General features: G+C 35.5%; 3 protein-coding genes across 4 annotated transcripts in view; 2 read left to right on the top strand and 1 right to left on the bottom strand.

Moving 5' to 3' along the window:
• Positions 1-14,023, top strand: part of LOC120630423 (feline leukemia virus subgroup C receptor-related protein 2) — a 56,688-nt gene that overhangs the window by 24,619 nt on the left and 18,046 nt on the right. The window lies entirely within an intron of this gene.
• LOC120630436 (protein ALP1-like) lies at positions 7,183-9,823 on the top strand. Its single transcript, XM_039899675.1, has 2 exons — positions 7,183-7,721; positions 8,631-9,823. Exons 1-2 carry the CDS (start codon positions 7,417-7,419, stop codon positions 9,502-9,504), a joined length of 1,179 nt encoding a protein of 392 aa, XP_039755609.1. The 5' UTR covers positions 7,183-7,416; the 3' UTR covers positions 9,505-9,823.
• LOC120630446 lies at positions 7,715-10,268 on the bottom strand. Its single transcript, XM_039899686.1, has 2 exons — positions 9,867-10,268; positions 7,715-8,454 (listed from the first exon to the last, which is right to left on the bottom strand). Exons 1-2 carry the CDS (start codon positions 10,033-10,035, stop codon positions 7,784-7,786), a joined length of 840 nt encoding a protein of 279 aa, XP_039755620.1. The 5' UTR covers positions 10,036-10,268; the 3' UTR covers positions 7,715-7,783.

Here is a 14,023-nt window from a genome sequence, read left to right as displayed (position 1 = left end):
ATATTAATATTCATTATTCATATTTGAGATTGGGAAAATAATTATAGTTCGTGTTGAGTTTGTTAGGATTGTTTATGGTCTGTTGTGTTCATTTCATAATGTACCGAATTTGAATAAAACTATTTTCCAAAAAAACATTTTCACATTTATAATATCAGCTTTAGCCCGCGTTTTTCGTCCGCGCTTTTTTAAGGTGTTTTACAAATCCAACGGTTGCATTCTTGCAACTAAATGTAGACTATATAATTATGAAAATTAAGCCTAATTTGCTATACTTCGTGAAAAGCAGGAGAATCTGTGTGGTGTAATTTATAATAGTTAACAATTATTCATTGTACATTGGTACATTGCCGAAGATCTGTTTGGTGTGGAGCATTAGGATTGAAGAAATTTTAAATTACTCCATACAGATTCTCCTGCTTTTCGCGGAGTATGGCAAATTAATGGATTTCCGCAAAGTAACGCCTGCTTCTATCGAATAGACTATATTACTCTCCATACTTTCGAGTTACTCTATGCAATAAATCAAGTTGATAAGTTGCTGAGATAGGGCGTTAAGGAATAACAAACAAACAAACATTTATAATATTAGCGCGGAGGGATGGATTTAGCTTTTCAACATTATTGGTATAAGTTGCTCGAAATGTTTTGAGTTCATAGAATACACAACATTTACGATTGCGTCACCATATATTGATACAGCCGTTTATATTAGCTAATGTGCCAGCCGTAACGGGCGATTTTGTGAGACGTTTACACTTATTAGTGTGTTACAATGTACGTCCTATTAGGCGCACTTACCTTCGCACGCCCACTTAAGACCTATTATAGTAGGTACATATCTATACATAATAAATATCTCTGTTGTCTGAGGAGTTACGTTATTTTTCGATAAAATTGTTACTCGCTCGGTCATTGCTTGAACTACTTTTCGAATGACAGTTTGCGTTTGGCGCGAGAATCTCTTTTTACACGCTTCATATTAGCTACACCTGTGTATATGTAGTCACAAACTCCTTTGGACTTGATTTTGACGCTCTTCAAACAGTCTGATTTCGTTCAAACTTTGAGGAGTATAAGTATTGAAGGAATTATAAATTATACCATACAGATTCTCCTGCTTTTCGCGGAGTATAGCAAATGAAGCTTAATTTTCATAATATTAAATTTGGGTTTTTTGTACAACTGAAACAGTCTAACCACCAGAATGAGCCCGCCGACTTTAGTAATTGGAAGTGTATACTGTCAAACCTTTATTTGAAAACTAAAATGTTGACTATAGCTAACTTTAACTAAAAATTTACTCTCATCATCTTTCCCTAAAGCGCCAAAAGAAGTATAACTTCAGAAATAAAAAGAACTCTATTCACTATCCACGTTTATATATGACGTTTGATCAGACATCCCTTCGCGCGGTCGTCGTGCGGGGCGACTTAGAGTAGGTATATAACGGAGGACGGGCAGCAGGGCTTCTGTGCCACTACTACTGCGATCTCCAAGCTGGCAAACCCTCCAGTTGGGAGAGGCATTTAGTCCAGCATTGGTCAGTTGTAGACTATTGATAAGAGTGAATGGATTGAAGTCTCAAAACCTAAAATACTATAAGCATTCAAAGATAACTAGCGCAAAAATGCAAAATTTTAACTGCCTCAACCTAATAAGTATTACGTAGAACTTCCGAACTCCATGATCATTGTTCGGATCAATGCCACATCATACAATAGGAAGCAGTTGATAATTTTTAACGCTTCAGCAATTTCATTTGCATAGAGTAATGTGTATGCAAAACATCGTACGATTGTACTTACTGCATTTGCTTCTATTGCACGAGTATAAGATTTAAATAAAAAGGTTTAAGGAGTTATGTTGCCTATTTATATAGATAGTTATTGTCATAAATTGACTCGCTCTCTCACTCAATGGGCCACCTTTCTCATAGGGGAAAGGGTTTTAGAGCATAGACTCACTACGCTACTTCATTCATCGTCAATTTCCTATTTTCTCCGCCAGTCCGTTTTTTTTTCTAAAATTTTCCGGAATAGTACTTGGAACCTCGTGACCCGTAGGGTATTATTATAATTGTTAGTATTAAGACAAAGAAGGTTTACTTAAAAAACTATTCATGTTGTATTTAGGCTTTAACTTTTTGAGTATAAAAAAAGCTATTAAATCTTGTTTAAAAATAAGGGATCGCAATATGATGTCACATCATATTATTTGTGAAAAGCGTACAGGATGAAAGCAACTTTTTAGCCAGATTAAATTGAAGAAAAAACAACAGGCTTGATATAAAATACCAAACTAATTTCCACCTTTTAATTTAGTTTATTTATGAAACCATTAGTTTTTCGGAAACTAAATTTTTATTAGAACAAAATTAATCGGTTACCCATTTACCATTAAATTGGTTCATATAAGAGAAAACGGCTAAAGCTAATGGCTGAAAATAAAAACTAACATCATTCCTGCCTTATCGAGTATAGATTAGATTTTATAGAGAATTAAGATTTTATAAAGTAACAAAATTCTTTTTTGAAAAATGGAATGATCTTATCAAATTAGTGTATTGTCATTCGTCCTCGATATATCTTCACAGTTTAAATAAAAAATCAAGTCTGAGAGAGTCGGTTTTAAACATACAAACAAACAAACAGGTGAAGCTAATATAAAGCTAAAATAACTTGGTCTGATGGAAAATCAAATTTAACTACGCATAAGAAATCGCAGCCATCATGTAGCAAAATATAATAATACTGGCACGATGTCCCTAGTTAACCTTTATGGCAAAACAGCAACTAGCGATGAGATAAACTACGAGCCAAACGCGAATCAGATTTGAAACAAAAAGAGGCCTTGTCCATTTAAGGCACCGGAGAAGGTTGTTATGATAAAAAGACGAAAGATGTGACTGTTTATAAATACGCAAAGTTTAAGCATAAAGATTAAAAATTTATACGATTTCCTATTGCAGTTTTCCTTCTATATTATGTGATTACAAAAATACGACTTTTAAAAATTGCGAGGTACGCAAAAATATACAAATGATTATTGCCGTTTTCCTGCAAATTGAGTACAAAATATATCTGAGGTAGAAGCAAACTGGAAAAACGGGTTATTTTGTGTTTTTTTGCACAAACCTGTTGTAACTTTTGAATGCTAGTTCGGTTATGCATAAATCTCTAAGCTTAACTAAATTGAAAGGTGCTTAAAATAGTGTTATCTCCTTCGACGGGAAACATTGTTAGGAGATCGATAAAAGTACTAGTGTTACCTTTACAATTCAACGAGTTGCAAAGCTGAAGTGGCGATGGGCTAGCCACATACCACGGAAAACCTTGATCTTGGAAAATGGTGATCTTGCATTGCTCTATGCAGTAAAACAAAGGAGCAGGAAATACCAAGCCAAACGAGGACCTTTAAAATCTACTTATATCGAATATCGAGCTACTTATCTCATTGGCTCAGTATTTTTAACCAGCGCAAAAAACCATGGTTGGTCCTTAATATTTAACGCCTCTTCTGGTAGACCTAGAAAGGGGATATTATAGAGTGGATATGAGACGACGGCTGACGGAGATATAACTGAGTGAAAAGAGAAGACATAATGTGCCGTCTTGGTTAAGCGTGAAATAAGGACGAAAAGAAGTAAAGGTATAATATTAAACCTTTTGGAGAGATTATCGTGAGTAGGTAATCTGAAATATCGGAAGAGCTGCTGATCTATATGGGCAAAGATCTCCCATTACTTACCGTTAACGTACCTAATACCGCTATAGTGTTACATCCGCCTGCATATCCAGATCTGAAATTTGATATCCATAACATCCCCGTGATAATTTACTGTGGGATTACTTGCTGAAGCAATTAACAATAGGCATGGATTACATAATATGTATCATATCTAGAATATTAATTACCATTGAGTGATAAACTTTGATATAGATTGCATCTTTGTAACTGTTTGCCTTTCCTAATGATTCACTGTTTATGTGTTTCCATCTTATTAACTGCCTAGTGACTGTGTCGTGATCATTGTTATCATATATTATCACAAAATCATCTTCATCATAACCACAACAAAGTTTAAAATCCGTTGACCGTGTCTGTCTAAAATCAATTATCTTAAAATAAATATTAATTAAATACATTAATCATCATCATCATCAATGATCGATCAATAGTGAATATTAAAAAAAAGGCTAAAAGTCTCTCAGCGGGCAACGTAGAGGGCCAAGCTCGGACTGACTATAAGATCAGAAATTTGAACATCTCACATATGACATACCTCTATGTCTTGGTAGGTGAAATGACGACATCATGCGATCGCAAAGGGACTCTGGATACATACGACACAAAAATGTGGAAGTTATATAAGTTTAGAGGGGTCCTTTTAAACTATTAACCTCATAGAGACGCTCGAGCCACATAAAGAGAAAATAAGAACATCACATCACAATGTTTAACTAACTAAAAACTAAGGTTCTGCCCCTTAGTTTTTAGTTAGTTAAACAGGCTAACATAGCTGAAGCCGCTATGAAACTAGAATGATAAAGTTTGGGGTAAGAAGCACTGAAAATTGACCAACGACGACCCCACGTATCTAAAGCAAATTATTGGTACACCCATTAGGTAAGCTGCAACATCAAGCGAGTCGCAGAGGTTTGCTGGATACAATAAACGAGACTGGACCCTGTACTTTGGAGGTCGTAACAAAAGAAACGATAACGTATATAGGTCGTAAGTTGCCTTCATATTATCGTGCAGAAGTAAAAACTTTAATGCCTAACACTTCAGAAAGCTTAGGCAAGGCAACCCCGTTTAGAATTCCTAAGTTTTTGGTATCGTTACCTTTATCAACTAAGTATATTCACGCTGAGCAGACAAGTTGGTGAATAAGTATTCTGTTTTTTAATGAAGAGATTTAACTTATCATAAGCTAAGCAGACTTTTATGGGCATGGGTCTATTTTTAGGTTACAGAACTTTTTATTTGTTAGTCCGTTATGCATATGTAAGGAAGTTTTGAGCAATTATGTCTAGGTAGGTTTCAAGTAAACCTATCCCAAATAGTATCTAAAAGCCCATCAAAAGTTTCTTAGTGAACATATTAAAAAGATAAAGTAAAGCGTTTTTCATACAACATGTCCACAACAACACTTGCCATCATAAAAACCGGTAATTCTTAGTTACCTTGAAATTTTGCACGAATGTAGATCTTTTAATTCGCCAGTAATTTTTTTCAATTGCTACGTTGAATTATTGCTAGAAATGAGGGGTGTTTTATGAAATGGTTCCATTTGCAGGTGAGTACTAAAATCGCTTTACATTTCTTCTAATTTATTATGTTACTAGCTGATTCCCACGAATTTGTCCGCGTTTTGGTTTCCAGTAAAAACTGTTTATTTTAGATATGTGTGGCAGTATCGCTAGTTACAACTTTGAAGAAGAATTGTGTGAACGTCGGTTTCGGTTAAATCAACAAATAGTAGAAAGAGTGGAAACTAGCGGCTACCAAAGCCGTCCACCAGACTAGACCAAAGAAATAAAAATACTTAAAAATTTCAAGTAGGCAATTTCAGGTAATTTATAAGCACTTTTGAAAAATCAAGTAGGTCTTTTTGTACTGACTCTATACCGGTTCGGAAGGCAGGTTCTACCGAGATCTTGCTGGCAAGAAACTCAACATAATGTACTTTGTCAGCATCATTTTACAGTTTAACAATCTTTAGAATTTTTCTGTCTTGTGAGAGATGAGAGCGGACCGCCCTGCTTCAAAGCATCCTTCTCGTTAAGAAATTCATAAATCGTAGATCTAACCGTCAATGCGATTTATGTATTAATATAGTTGTTTGTAATTTATTGCTTGACCTATGTAAGTGAGACGGTACAATCTCGTAAATATAATCTTCCATTTCTAACGGCATGACGTCATTACTGAAGATATAATACGTGCATTATCACGATCCATGTGTCAACAAAAAGGTCGTGATATTGTAGCCCGTCTGCTTAGTCTGTCAATAATAATAACTAACAATAAAAAAGTAAAAGTATGTTTTTATGGTAAACTTATCAGAAGTTGAATACGGGCGATGTTGCGGGGATTCTGGTAGTTATTATGAAAAAACGTCAATGAATATACCTACTGGCTATTGCCCGCGACTTCGTCTGCGTTTGAATTTTTTTTGATGTGGCATTCAATTTAGTTGTAGTTCTAAAAAAAACTAAAGTATTCAGCATCGCTAAGCCTTAAATGAGGGGTTTGCTGTGGTCCGCTGAGGAGTTCTGTCCTCTATCTCCAACCACATTCATCAGATCTACACAAAGTTTGGGCAAAATAAAAATACATATTATAACAAAAATAATTATTTAGATCGGATCGAATAATTATATAATTATCTAACACTTCCAAGAATATGTGTACAAAGTTTCATGAGGATCGGTTAAGTAGTTTTTGCATGAAAGCGTAACAAACAAACTTACATTCACATTTATAATATTAGTAGGGATTATATTATATTATTTGCAGCGAAGATGGTCCAGTGATTAGGACTTCGGCTTTACGTTCGGGGGGCCGAGTTGGAATCCCAGCACTTTTCTAAGTTATGTGCATTTTAAGTAATTAAAATATAACTTGCTTTAACGGTGAAGGAAAACATCTTAAGGACACCTGCATCCTGGAGAGTTCTCCATAATGTTCTCAAGGGTGGTTCACCAATCCGCACTGGGTCAGCGTGGTGGACTACGGCCTCTCATTGTCGGAGGACACCCGAGCCTGGTGTTAGGCAAGCGAAGGGTTGTTGATGAATTATTATATTAGATACTGTTATATAGATATACCTATGTGTGCGGGCTGCGACCCGCCTACCTTTATAATATACTAATCAGTGTGCTAATGGCTGGCTTGTTTCACTGAAGTACACGTACGCCGTCCCTTTCTAGATAGAAACACAACAGATACTCATAAATCAACATTAATTTACTCATTAAATTCATAAATAGGCTAGATTGAAATGGAGAAAATTTATAATTGATTTTTAAGAAAGAGTAATTTATAAGCGAGGCCTAGGTGCTTGTAAAAATTAATCGATCGAGGTCAGTAACTGGATAACTTTAGAGGTTTCTAATTTAGCCTTTAAATTTCCTCGCTGCCTTGTAGAGCACGTTGTCCACGGTCAGTGCAACTAAGGGCGCTTGTACACGCTAAGAAAATTTGCCGTTCCTGCGACAGACAAGACAAATTTTTCGTGTAGACGACAAGAATTTTGTCTGTTCCACACACGAAAACTTTTCGTGTCTTCCGCAGACAAGACCAATGGAAACGTGTACACGACACGATTCTTTTCGTGCAGTCGACAGTCGGGCGTAGGGCGCGCAAGTAATAACAAGTGTAATCAGTGAGTTTCGTTTATTTATATAAATGTTAACTACAAAGCAAAAAAGAATGATAATTGCATATTATTATTATAACAAAATAAAAAAGGAAACAAAAAACAAGAGACTTTACTGGGTTCATCCAATTATACAAGAGAAAAATGGGTTTGGCGGGTTCATTACCCTTTACCGTGTCATGCGACAACATGAGGAAAAATTTGTGGATTATTTTCGCATGAAAATGTCTACGTTTGACAAGCTTTTGACAACAATAGAAAATAATATACGACATGAAAATACCAAAATGCGAGAAAGTATTCCTCCATACATTAGATTGGCCGTAACATTAAGGTAAGTAATTTTTTTAAGCATATTGATTTGAACGTTATACAATAATAAATGTCTTTGAAGTGTTACATGTTTCCAAATTCAACAGACTCCACATGTTCATATTCTTCAGAAAAGTCAAAGTGAAATTCATCTGTATGCGATGTTTCCACACTACTAATAGTTTCGGTGTCAAATTCAATGGATGTAGATTTTTGAGTACTGTAACCTGGTCGAGTCGAGTATGATGGGCCGGGTACGTTAAATGACGACGTAGAAGGCTGCGTTGTTTTGTAATACTCAGTACTCCATTGATGCTGAACATCACTTCCCTTTCGTTGTTGCGTAGAACGCACAAGTTTTAAAACTTCAAACTGGAAATCCACCATTTCCTCATCACTGAACTTATCAACACTCGGAGCTATACTTTTAAAAAATGACATGGCACGGCTCTCTTCTTCTTTGGTAACAGCCTTTATAAATTCTGCCATATTTTTGTCCACCTCGCTAACATCCTGTTTCTTTTTTTTCGCGATCGGTGTATGTTCTACGGGACTTTTTTCCACGTTTGTTGTTTCGGGTATATTTGACTCAGTGTCTCGGCGTGTTACAATTTTTGTCAAAAATAACATTTCGTCGTAAAAATCACATTTACGAATCTTCTTAGCACCCGATCCCGATTTCATTTCTTTAAGTCTTCTGTGACATTTCATCCACCTATCTCGCAAACTTGTCCATTTTTTTGCTGTAGACTTTGCTGAAACAAAAAACGAACTACCGTTAGAAAGTAGGTACCATCTATTGCAAGTAGACATAAACTTCATATAAAAAAGGAAATGACCTCATTGTAAGAGTAAGAACACACTTGCAATTAATCGCACTGCAAGTTGCAAGTGTGTTCTTGCTCTAAGACATTGTTACAATTTTTTACAGATACATGGCAACTGGAGATACCTTCGCACGTCTTCATTTCGATTTTCGAATCGGAATAAAAACAATAGCGAACATTGTACGTGAAGTTACTCATCATATTTGGTCAGAATTATCTACAGTTTATATGCGGATGCCAACACAAGAAGAATGGTTGAATATAGCACAAAGATATGAAATAAATGCCAATTTTCCACACTGTCTTGGAGCACTGGACGGGAAACATATTAGAATAATTAAACCCGAAGAAAGTGGATCAATGTTTTTAAATTATAAACATTTCTTTTCTATTGTTCTCATGGCTATTGTGGATTCCAACTACAATTACATTTTTATTGATGTAGGGTCGTATGGTAAAGAATGTGATTCAAATGTTTTCAAAGAAACACAGTTTTGGAAAAAACTTGTTGACAATACGTTAAACATACCATCCCCATGCTCTATAATAAATACTAACTATATATTACCATATGTTTTTGTAGCTGATGAAGCTTTCGCACTTCATGCTAACGTACTTCGACCCTACGGTGGTAACGAACTCACAAAAGAACAAAAGATATTTAATTATCGCTTGACAAGGGCAAGAAGATACGTCGAGTGTGCATTTGGAATAATGGCCAACAAATGGAGAATTCTGCACCGATCTTTAAACTTAAGTCTCGATTTAACAGTTGCTATTGTAAAAACTACTTGCGTTTTGCAAAATTTTATTCATACAGAAGAAGGTCACGTTGAGCCTTTAATCAATCGAGACCGATTAAATAGTCCATTGCATTTAGAAGGCAATAATCTCACAGCAGACGAAATTCGTCAAAAATATACTGAATATTTTTCCTCTGATGAAGGATCACTGCCATGGCAAGATAAATACACATAAAAAATAAGTTCTAAAACTAAAACCCGACTACTAAATTTTAATCCAAAAAGTGTGAAACAAGGAATTATTCTTACCTGCCATATTGTTTAAATAAACAATTACATGTTATATTTTTTTTCATGTTTATACGTATTTTATTATAAGTATTAGTCATTATCGTTTTTAGCAAAGCCGTGTCCGTATGCTACTTAGCGCTATTGAACTTATGATTGCTTGCAACTTAAATCTTTTATTGTAGATGTATTTAATGTGGGTAACGACAATGATTAATATTTATAATAATATATAGCTATATAGAATATATCTAGTAATCTGTATTTTTGAAAATTGTAAAAAGATAGTAATATGTTGTATGTACTTACCATATTCATTTTTTTTGACATTTGTCATTTCGTCGAAGTCTTTGTTTAAGATAGTAAATATTTCTCTCCATGCTTCGTATGTGAGTCTTTTATCTTTATATATGTCTAAAGTTTTGTCCCACAATACCGGTCGTCCTTCTACTAAAGTTATAAGTAACTCATCAGCCATTTTGTACTCTACGCTGCAATACACGTCCACACCAAACGCACAACGCACAACAAAAACTGGGCTGGCTCAACCCTACTACACCGCCCCCCCGCCGCTCCGCAACAACGTTCGCCGCGTCGTGTCTTGCGCAGACAAGATTTTTTTTCGTGCACCGCTGCGAGCAGTGTACACAGTTATTTTCTAGTTACGACACGAATTCTTAGGTACGCCCGGCGTTTTTTCTTAGCGTGTACAAGCGCCCTAATACGCCATCTTTTTCGTGCGTTAACAGAAAGCTACTGTGAACGGTGTGGCTTTAGCAGCTCCTCTCATGCGTTTCGTGCGTTCAGACTTTCTTTCCAAGGTGTTGTATGTAGCTGATTTCACCAGCTGTAGATATCTATTAATATGTAGATGTTTGGGTGTAATATAGAACCCCAAGAAAAGGTAATTTGTTTAATAGGTACAGTTTTTTAGTATTACATTTGAAGTGGAGTAAAATAGGCCTGTTAGAATCATTCAAATTTAAAATATCATTTCCGGAATCAGAGAGAGGTAGATGTTGGTATGCAAGGTCAATAACGCGTATTCATTACTGCCGCGCCGGTGCAAAGGGGCCGCAACTTGGAACACTTGACACGCTAAAATCTTTTCCTCAAGCCTCAGAAAACTAGATGAAGTCTATTTCTGAGTTGTTTATAAAGAAACCACAATGGAACAAAATCTTTTTTTTTAAAACCTCATGACCAAATTAACTACCGCGATTGTTAGTTAAATAACGTGTTGGATAACGGATAACGAAGTCCTGGTTCGATTCCCTAGTCGAGCAAAGAACCAAAATTTAGTAAAATCCGTTCAGTAGTTTTCACGTGATGCCCGAACAGACAGACAGACAACAATTAAATAAAAATCGGTTTTGGACTCAGTAGAAATCTTCCAGTTACAGTTTTATTATAAGTATAGATATATATATACTATAAATAATTAAATAAAATCAGGAAGAAAAAATAGAATGGGAACTAAAACTACGATACTTATTCGAACGGCCGATTAGCGCGGTGGGCAGTGAACCTTCTTTCCGAGTCCAAAACTGGTTGTGTGATGAACATTAATGTTATTGAGTGTCTCGGTGTTTATCTGAATATTATAAGGATCTTTGTATTTTATTGATAAAATATTCATCGGTCATCTTAGTGGCCATAACAGAAGCTACGCTTACTTTGGGGCTAGATGGCGATTTGTGTTTTGTCGTAGTATATTTATCATAATAAGGGCAAATTAGATGGTATTACTGACAGTGACACTCATTATAAAGATTATCAAAATAGGCTTAAGGCGAGTCAATGTGTATTAATCACGTCCTTCGTACATGATCGGCACAATCGTATAAGGTGTTGGCGCTAATAAAGTTTGCAAATATTAGATAAAAATATTTTGTTGGTGCTATTTGGAGACTAATATTACACAAGACGATAATTAGGATTTCGCGCTTAATCTACCATTAAGTATCGTCGCTATTATGTAATTTGCTAGCACTAAATATTCCATACAAAACCGTAATACTAATGACGCACTAGGCGACAATAAGTTAACGATAATACTTGAAATGATAGCGCGTAATACAAAGTATTTAAGGTCACAGCGGTGGTAGCATAGTGACTTCGTCTTCTCTTTTAGGTGTACCTTACTTTCCGGAGTTAGATCCGTTTTCAATTTAATTCAATATCACTTGCTCTAACGGTGAAGGAAATTATTGTGAGGAAACCTGGATGATACCAATCCGCACGTGGCTAGACATGACTACGACCTAAACTCTTCTCATTCTGTTAGGTGATCCTGGTGTGGGCCGTTATGAGTTGATGCTGATGAAGGTCATAGCATCCGATGTACAGCTATATATAATAGCGTTTTCATTTGGAGTCTTATTCCATTGTGATGAAGCAGCAATCTATATTTGACTGTTTAGCGGTCTCCACATTACCAAACTAGATGGCGCCATAAAAATCCTGCATCGCGCTAGCAAAGTGTTCACTAAAATTGATGTATACAACTTCCAAAGATGATTGTTCGGTCCACGAACACGATCACCTGCTTGGGGGAAGATCTTCCTATTGACACGGTCGAGCGTAACACCATAGCTCCCGTACAGTCTGTAATAAACAATTACGATTATAAAAATGCTGAGATTTATCGATATATAGTGTTCGATTTAAAAAAGTGAATCCTTTGACTATTTTTTAGGTCTCTGTTTCTGGATTAAATGAACCACTCAAACCCAAACTCATTATTCCCCAAAGTAACAATCTGTACGGCAGGCAGACCCTGGATTCTGTAGTGCTGACTTTACTGAATAGCTTGCCTTATAAACTAAACCAGGAAATAAACACTCATAAAAAGGAGTAATTTTATTCTCAGACAGAATCTGTATTCTCAACCAATTAGAGTCACAAATAATACTCTTCAAAAATACATGTAAACTAGGTTTCAAATAATAGGACATTACCGCATCGGCCAAACAAGAGGCATTGTTGGATGAATATGTAAATGAGGGCCGAGGCTAAGCCGAAATGTAAGTCCATCAATTCCTACCTGTTGGCTGTGGCCAAGGCTCGTATAACACTTTTCTCAAATATTTCTTTACTTGAACTAAGTTTGTCAATTACAATTAATTTACACAATTAATGTCAAAAGACAATAATTTTTCTCGAGTAAAAATGTTCTTTGGTTTTTTGTTTAATAAACAGCTTTATATTCGAATTTTAAAAAACTTATGATAAGTAACCTCCTTCGCAGCAAGCCACTTCGAATTAAAAAAACCTTGGTATCCATGTTTGGAGTAAAGATCGACCCGTTTTTAAATCCAACGTCAGATTATTACAGATTATGACATATATACAATCTTATACAATCGGCTTGGTAAAGGCTTGGATAGCCTTAACCACAACTAGGTATTGATGGACCTGCGTATGTGTGGCTCGGCTTCGCCTCAGCCCACATTCACACGATCGTCCATATTGATGGATGGTCTCTTATCTTGGCCGCTGCTGTAAAGTACTTATTTAATATGAACTGTTATCTAACCTCCTCAAGTAGCTAAGGTTGAACGAGTAGCATTAAGTTACCACTACCTACCTTAAGCACTCTGCGTATTTCCCTACGAATTAGTTTGTCCTTTTATCAACAGTTTAATTGATATTTCACTTCCCTAAATTTTTTTCCTTCCACTCCGCTGTGCATAATCAAAATACATAATGAAGTCGTTACAAACGCAGTGATTGACATTTTTTCACTACTTCCTCGTTTCCTTTGAGATAAACATAAAAAATGTGTTCTATACAATGCAAATGATTTCGGCTGTAATTGATTTCTATTACAAAATAGACCTTACAATCGCATTCGATACTGTAACCTATTAAACAACTGTTGTAACGTTAAAAAAAAATCATATACTGTTTGTAAATGATTTTTGTTCAACAGATAAACTTTAACATTCAAAAAATAGTATGAATTTGTAAGGCAATTTTAAATGCGACTGGTATATAATTTTTTACCTCGATTCGGAAGTCTTGGTGTACTTCAAGGTTGGGTTTCGTCGCCGATAGCAAAATTATTTTCTCAAAAGTACCTATTTTAGTAATTTTACTCACCTTGTACTTTTCATTTGTTATTCATCACTGAATTCAAATTTCCTATCCAATAAGATAAAGATAGAGACCTACAAGGCGATAATGCTGAATATTGCTCTTTCTGTCTTTGTTTTTAGATTCTTCTTAGTGGTGTGCAAATAAATAGTAAAAATAAAAAATAATAACATCCAATTCCAATGCCAGTAATAATGTCCAGTAATTTCGTTCCAGTAACGCGTTATTCCACTATGTTAACGTCGATACTGGAACTTCTATATTTACTAGAATCAGGACGTCGAACTTGAATCAACACGGTATACCTATTATCCCATTTGCAATCCAGTGGCGTGAACTGGAATGCTGTTTAAATAATGTTAATCCTT

The sequence above is a fragment of the Pararge aegeria genome, chromosome 2, assembly GCF_905163445.1.
Source record: "Pararge aegeria chromosome 2, ilParAegt1.1, whole genome shotgun sequence".
NCBI lineage: Eukaryota > Metazoa > Arthropoda > Insecta > Lepidoptera > Nymphalidae > Pararge > Pararge aegeria.
The sequence above is the reverse complement of the archived record's forward strand: the minus strand, read 5'-3'. Positions and strand labels throughout refer to the sequence as shown.

Excerpts from the sequence above, each read along its gene's own strand:
- LOC120630446 (XM_039899686.1), bottom strand. The coding sequence starts at position 10,035 with ATGGCTGATGAGTTACTTATAACTTTAGTAGAAGGACGACCGGTATTG. Across the intron at positions 8,455-9,866 it reads TGTCAAAAAAAATGAATATG|CAAAGTCTACAGCAAAAAAA; the intron begins GTAAGTACATAC and ends TTTTTGTTTCAG.
- LOC120630436 (XM_039899675.1), top strand. The coding sequence starts at position 7,417 with ATGTTAACTACAAAGCAAAAAAGAATGATAATTGCATATTATTATTAT. Across the intron at positions 7,722-8,630 it reads AGATTGGCCGTAACATTAAG|ATACATGGCAACTGGAGATA; the intron begins GTAAGTAATTTT and ends AATTTTTTACAG.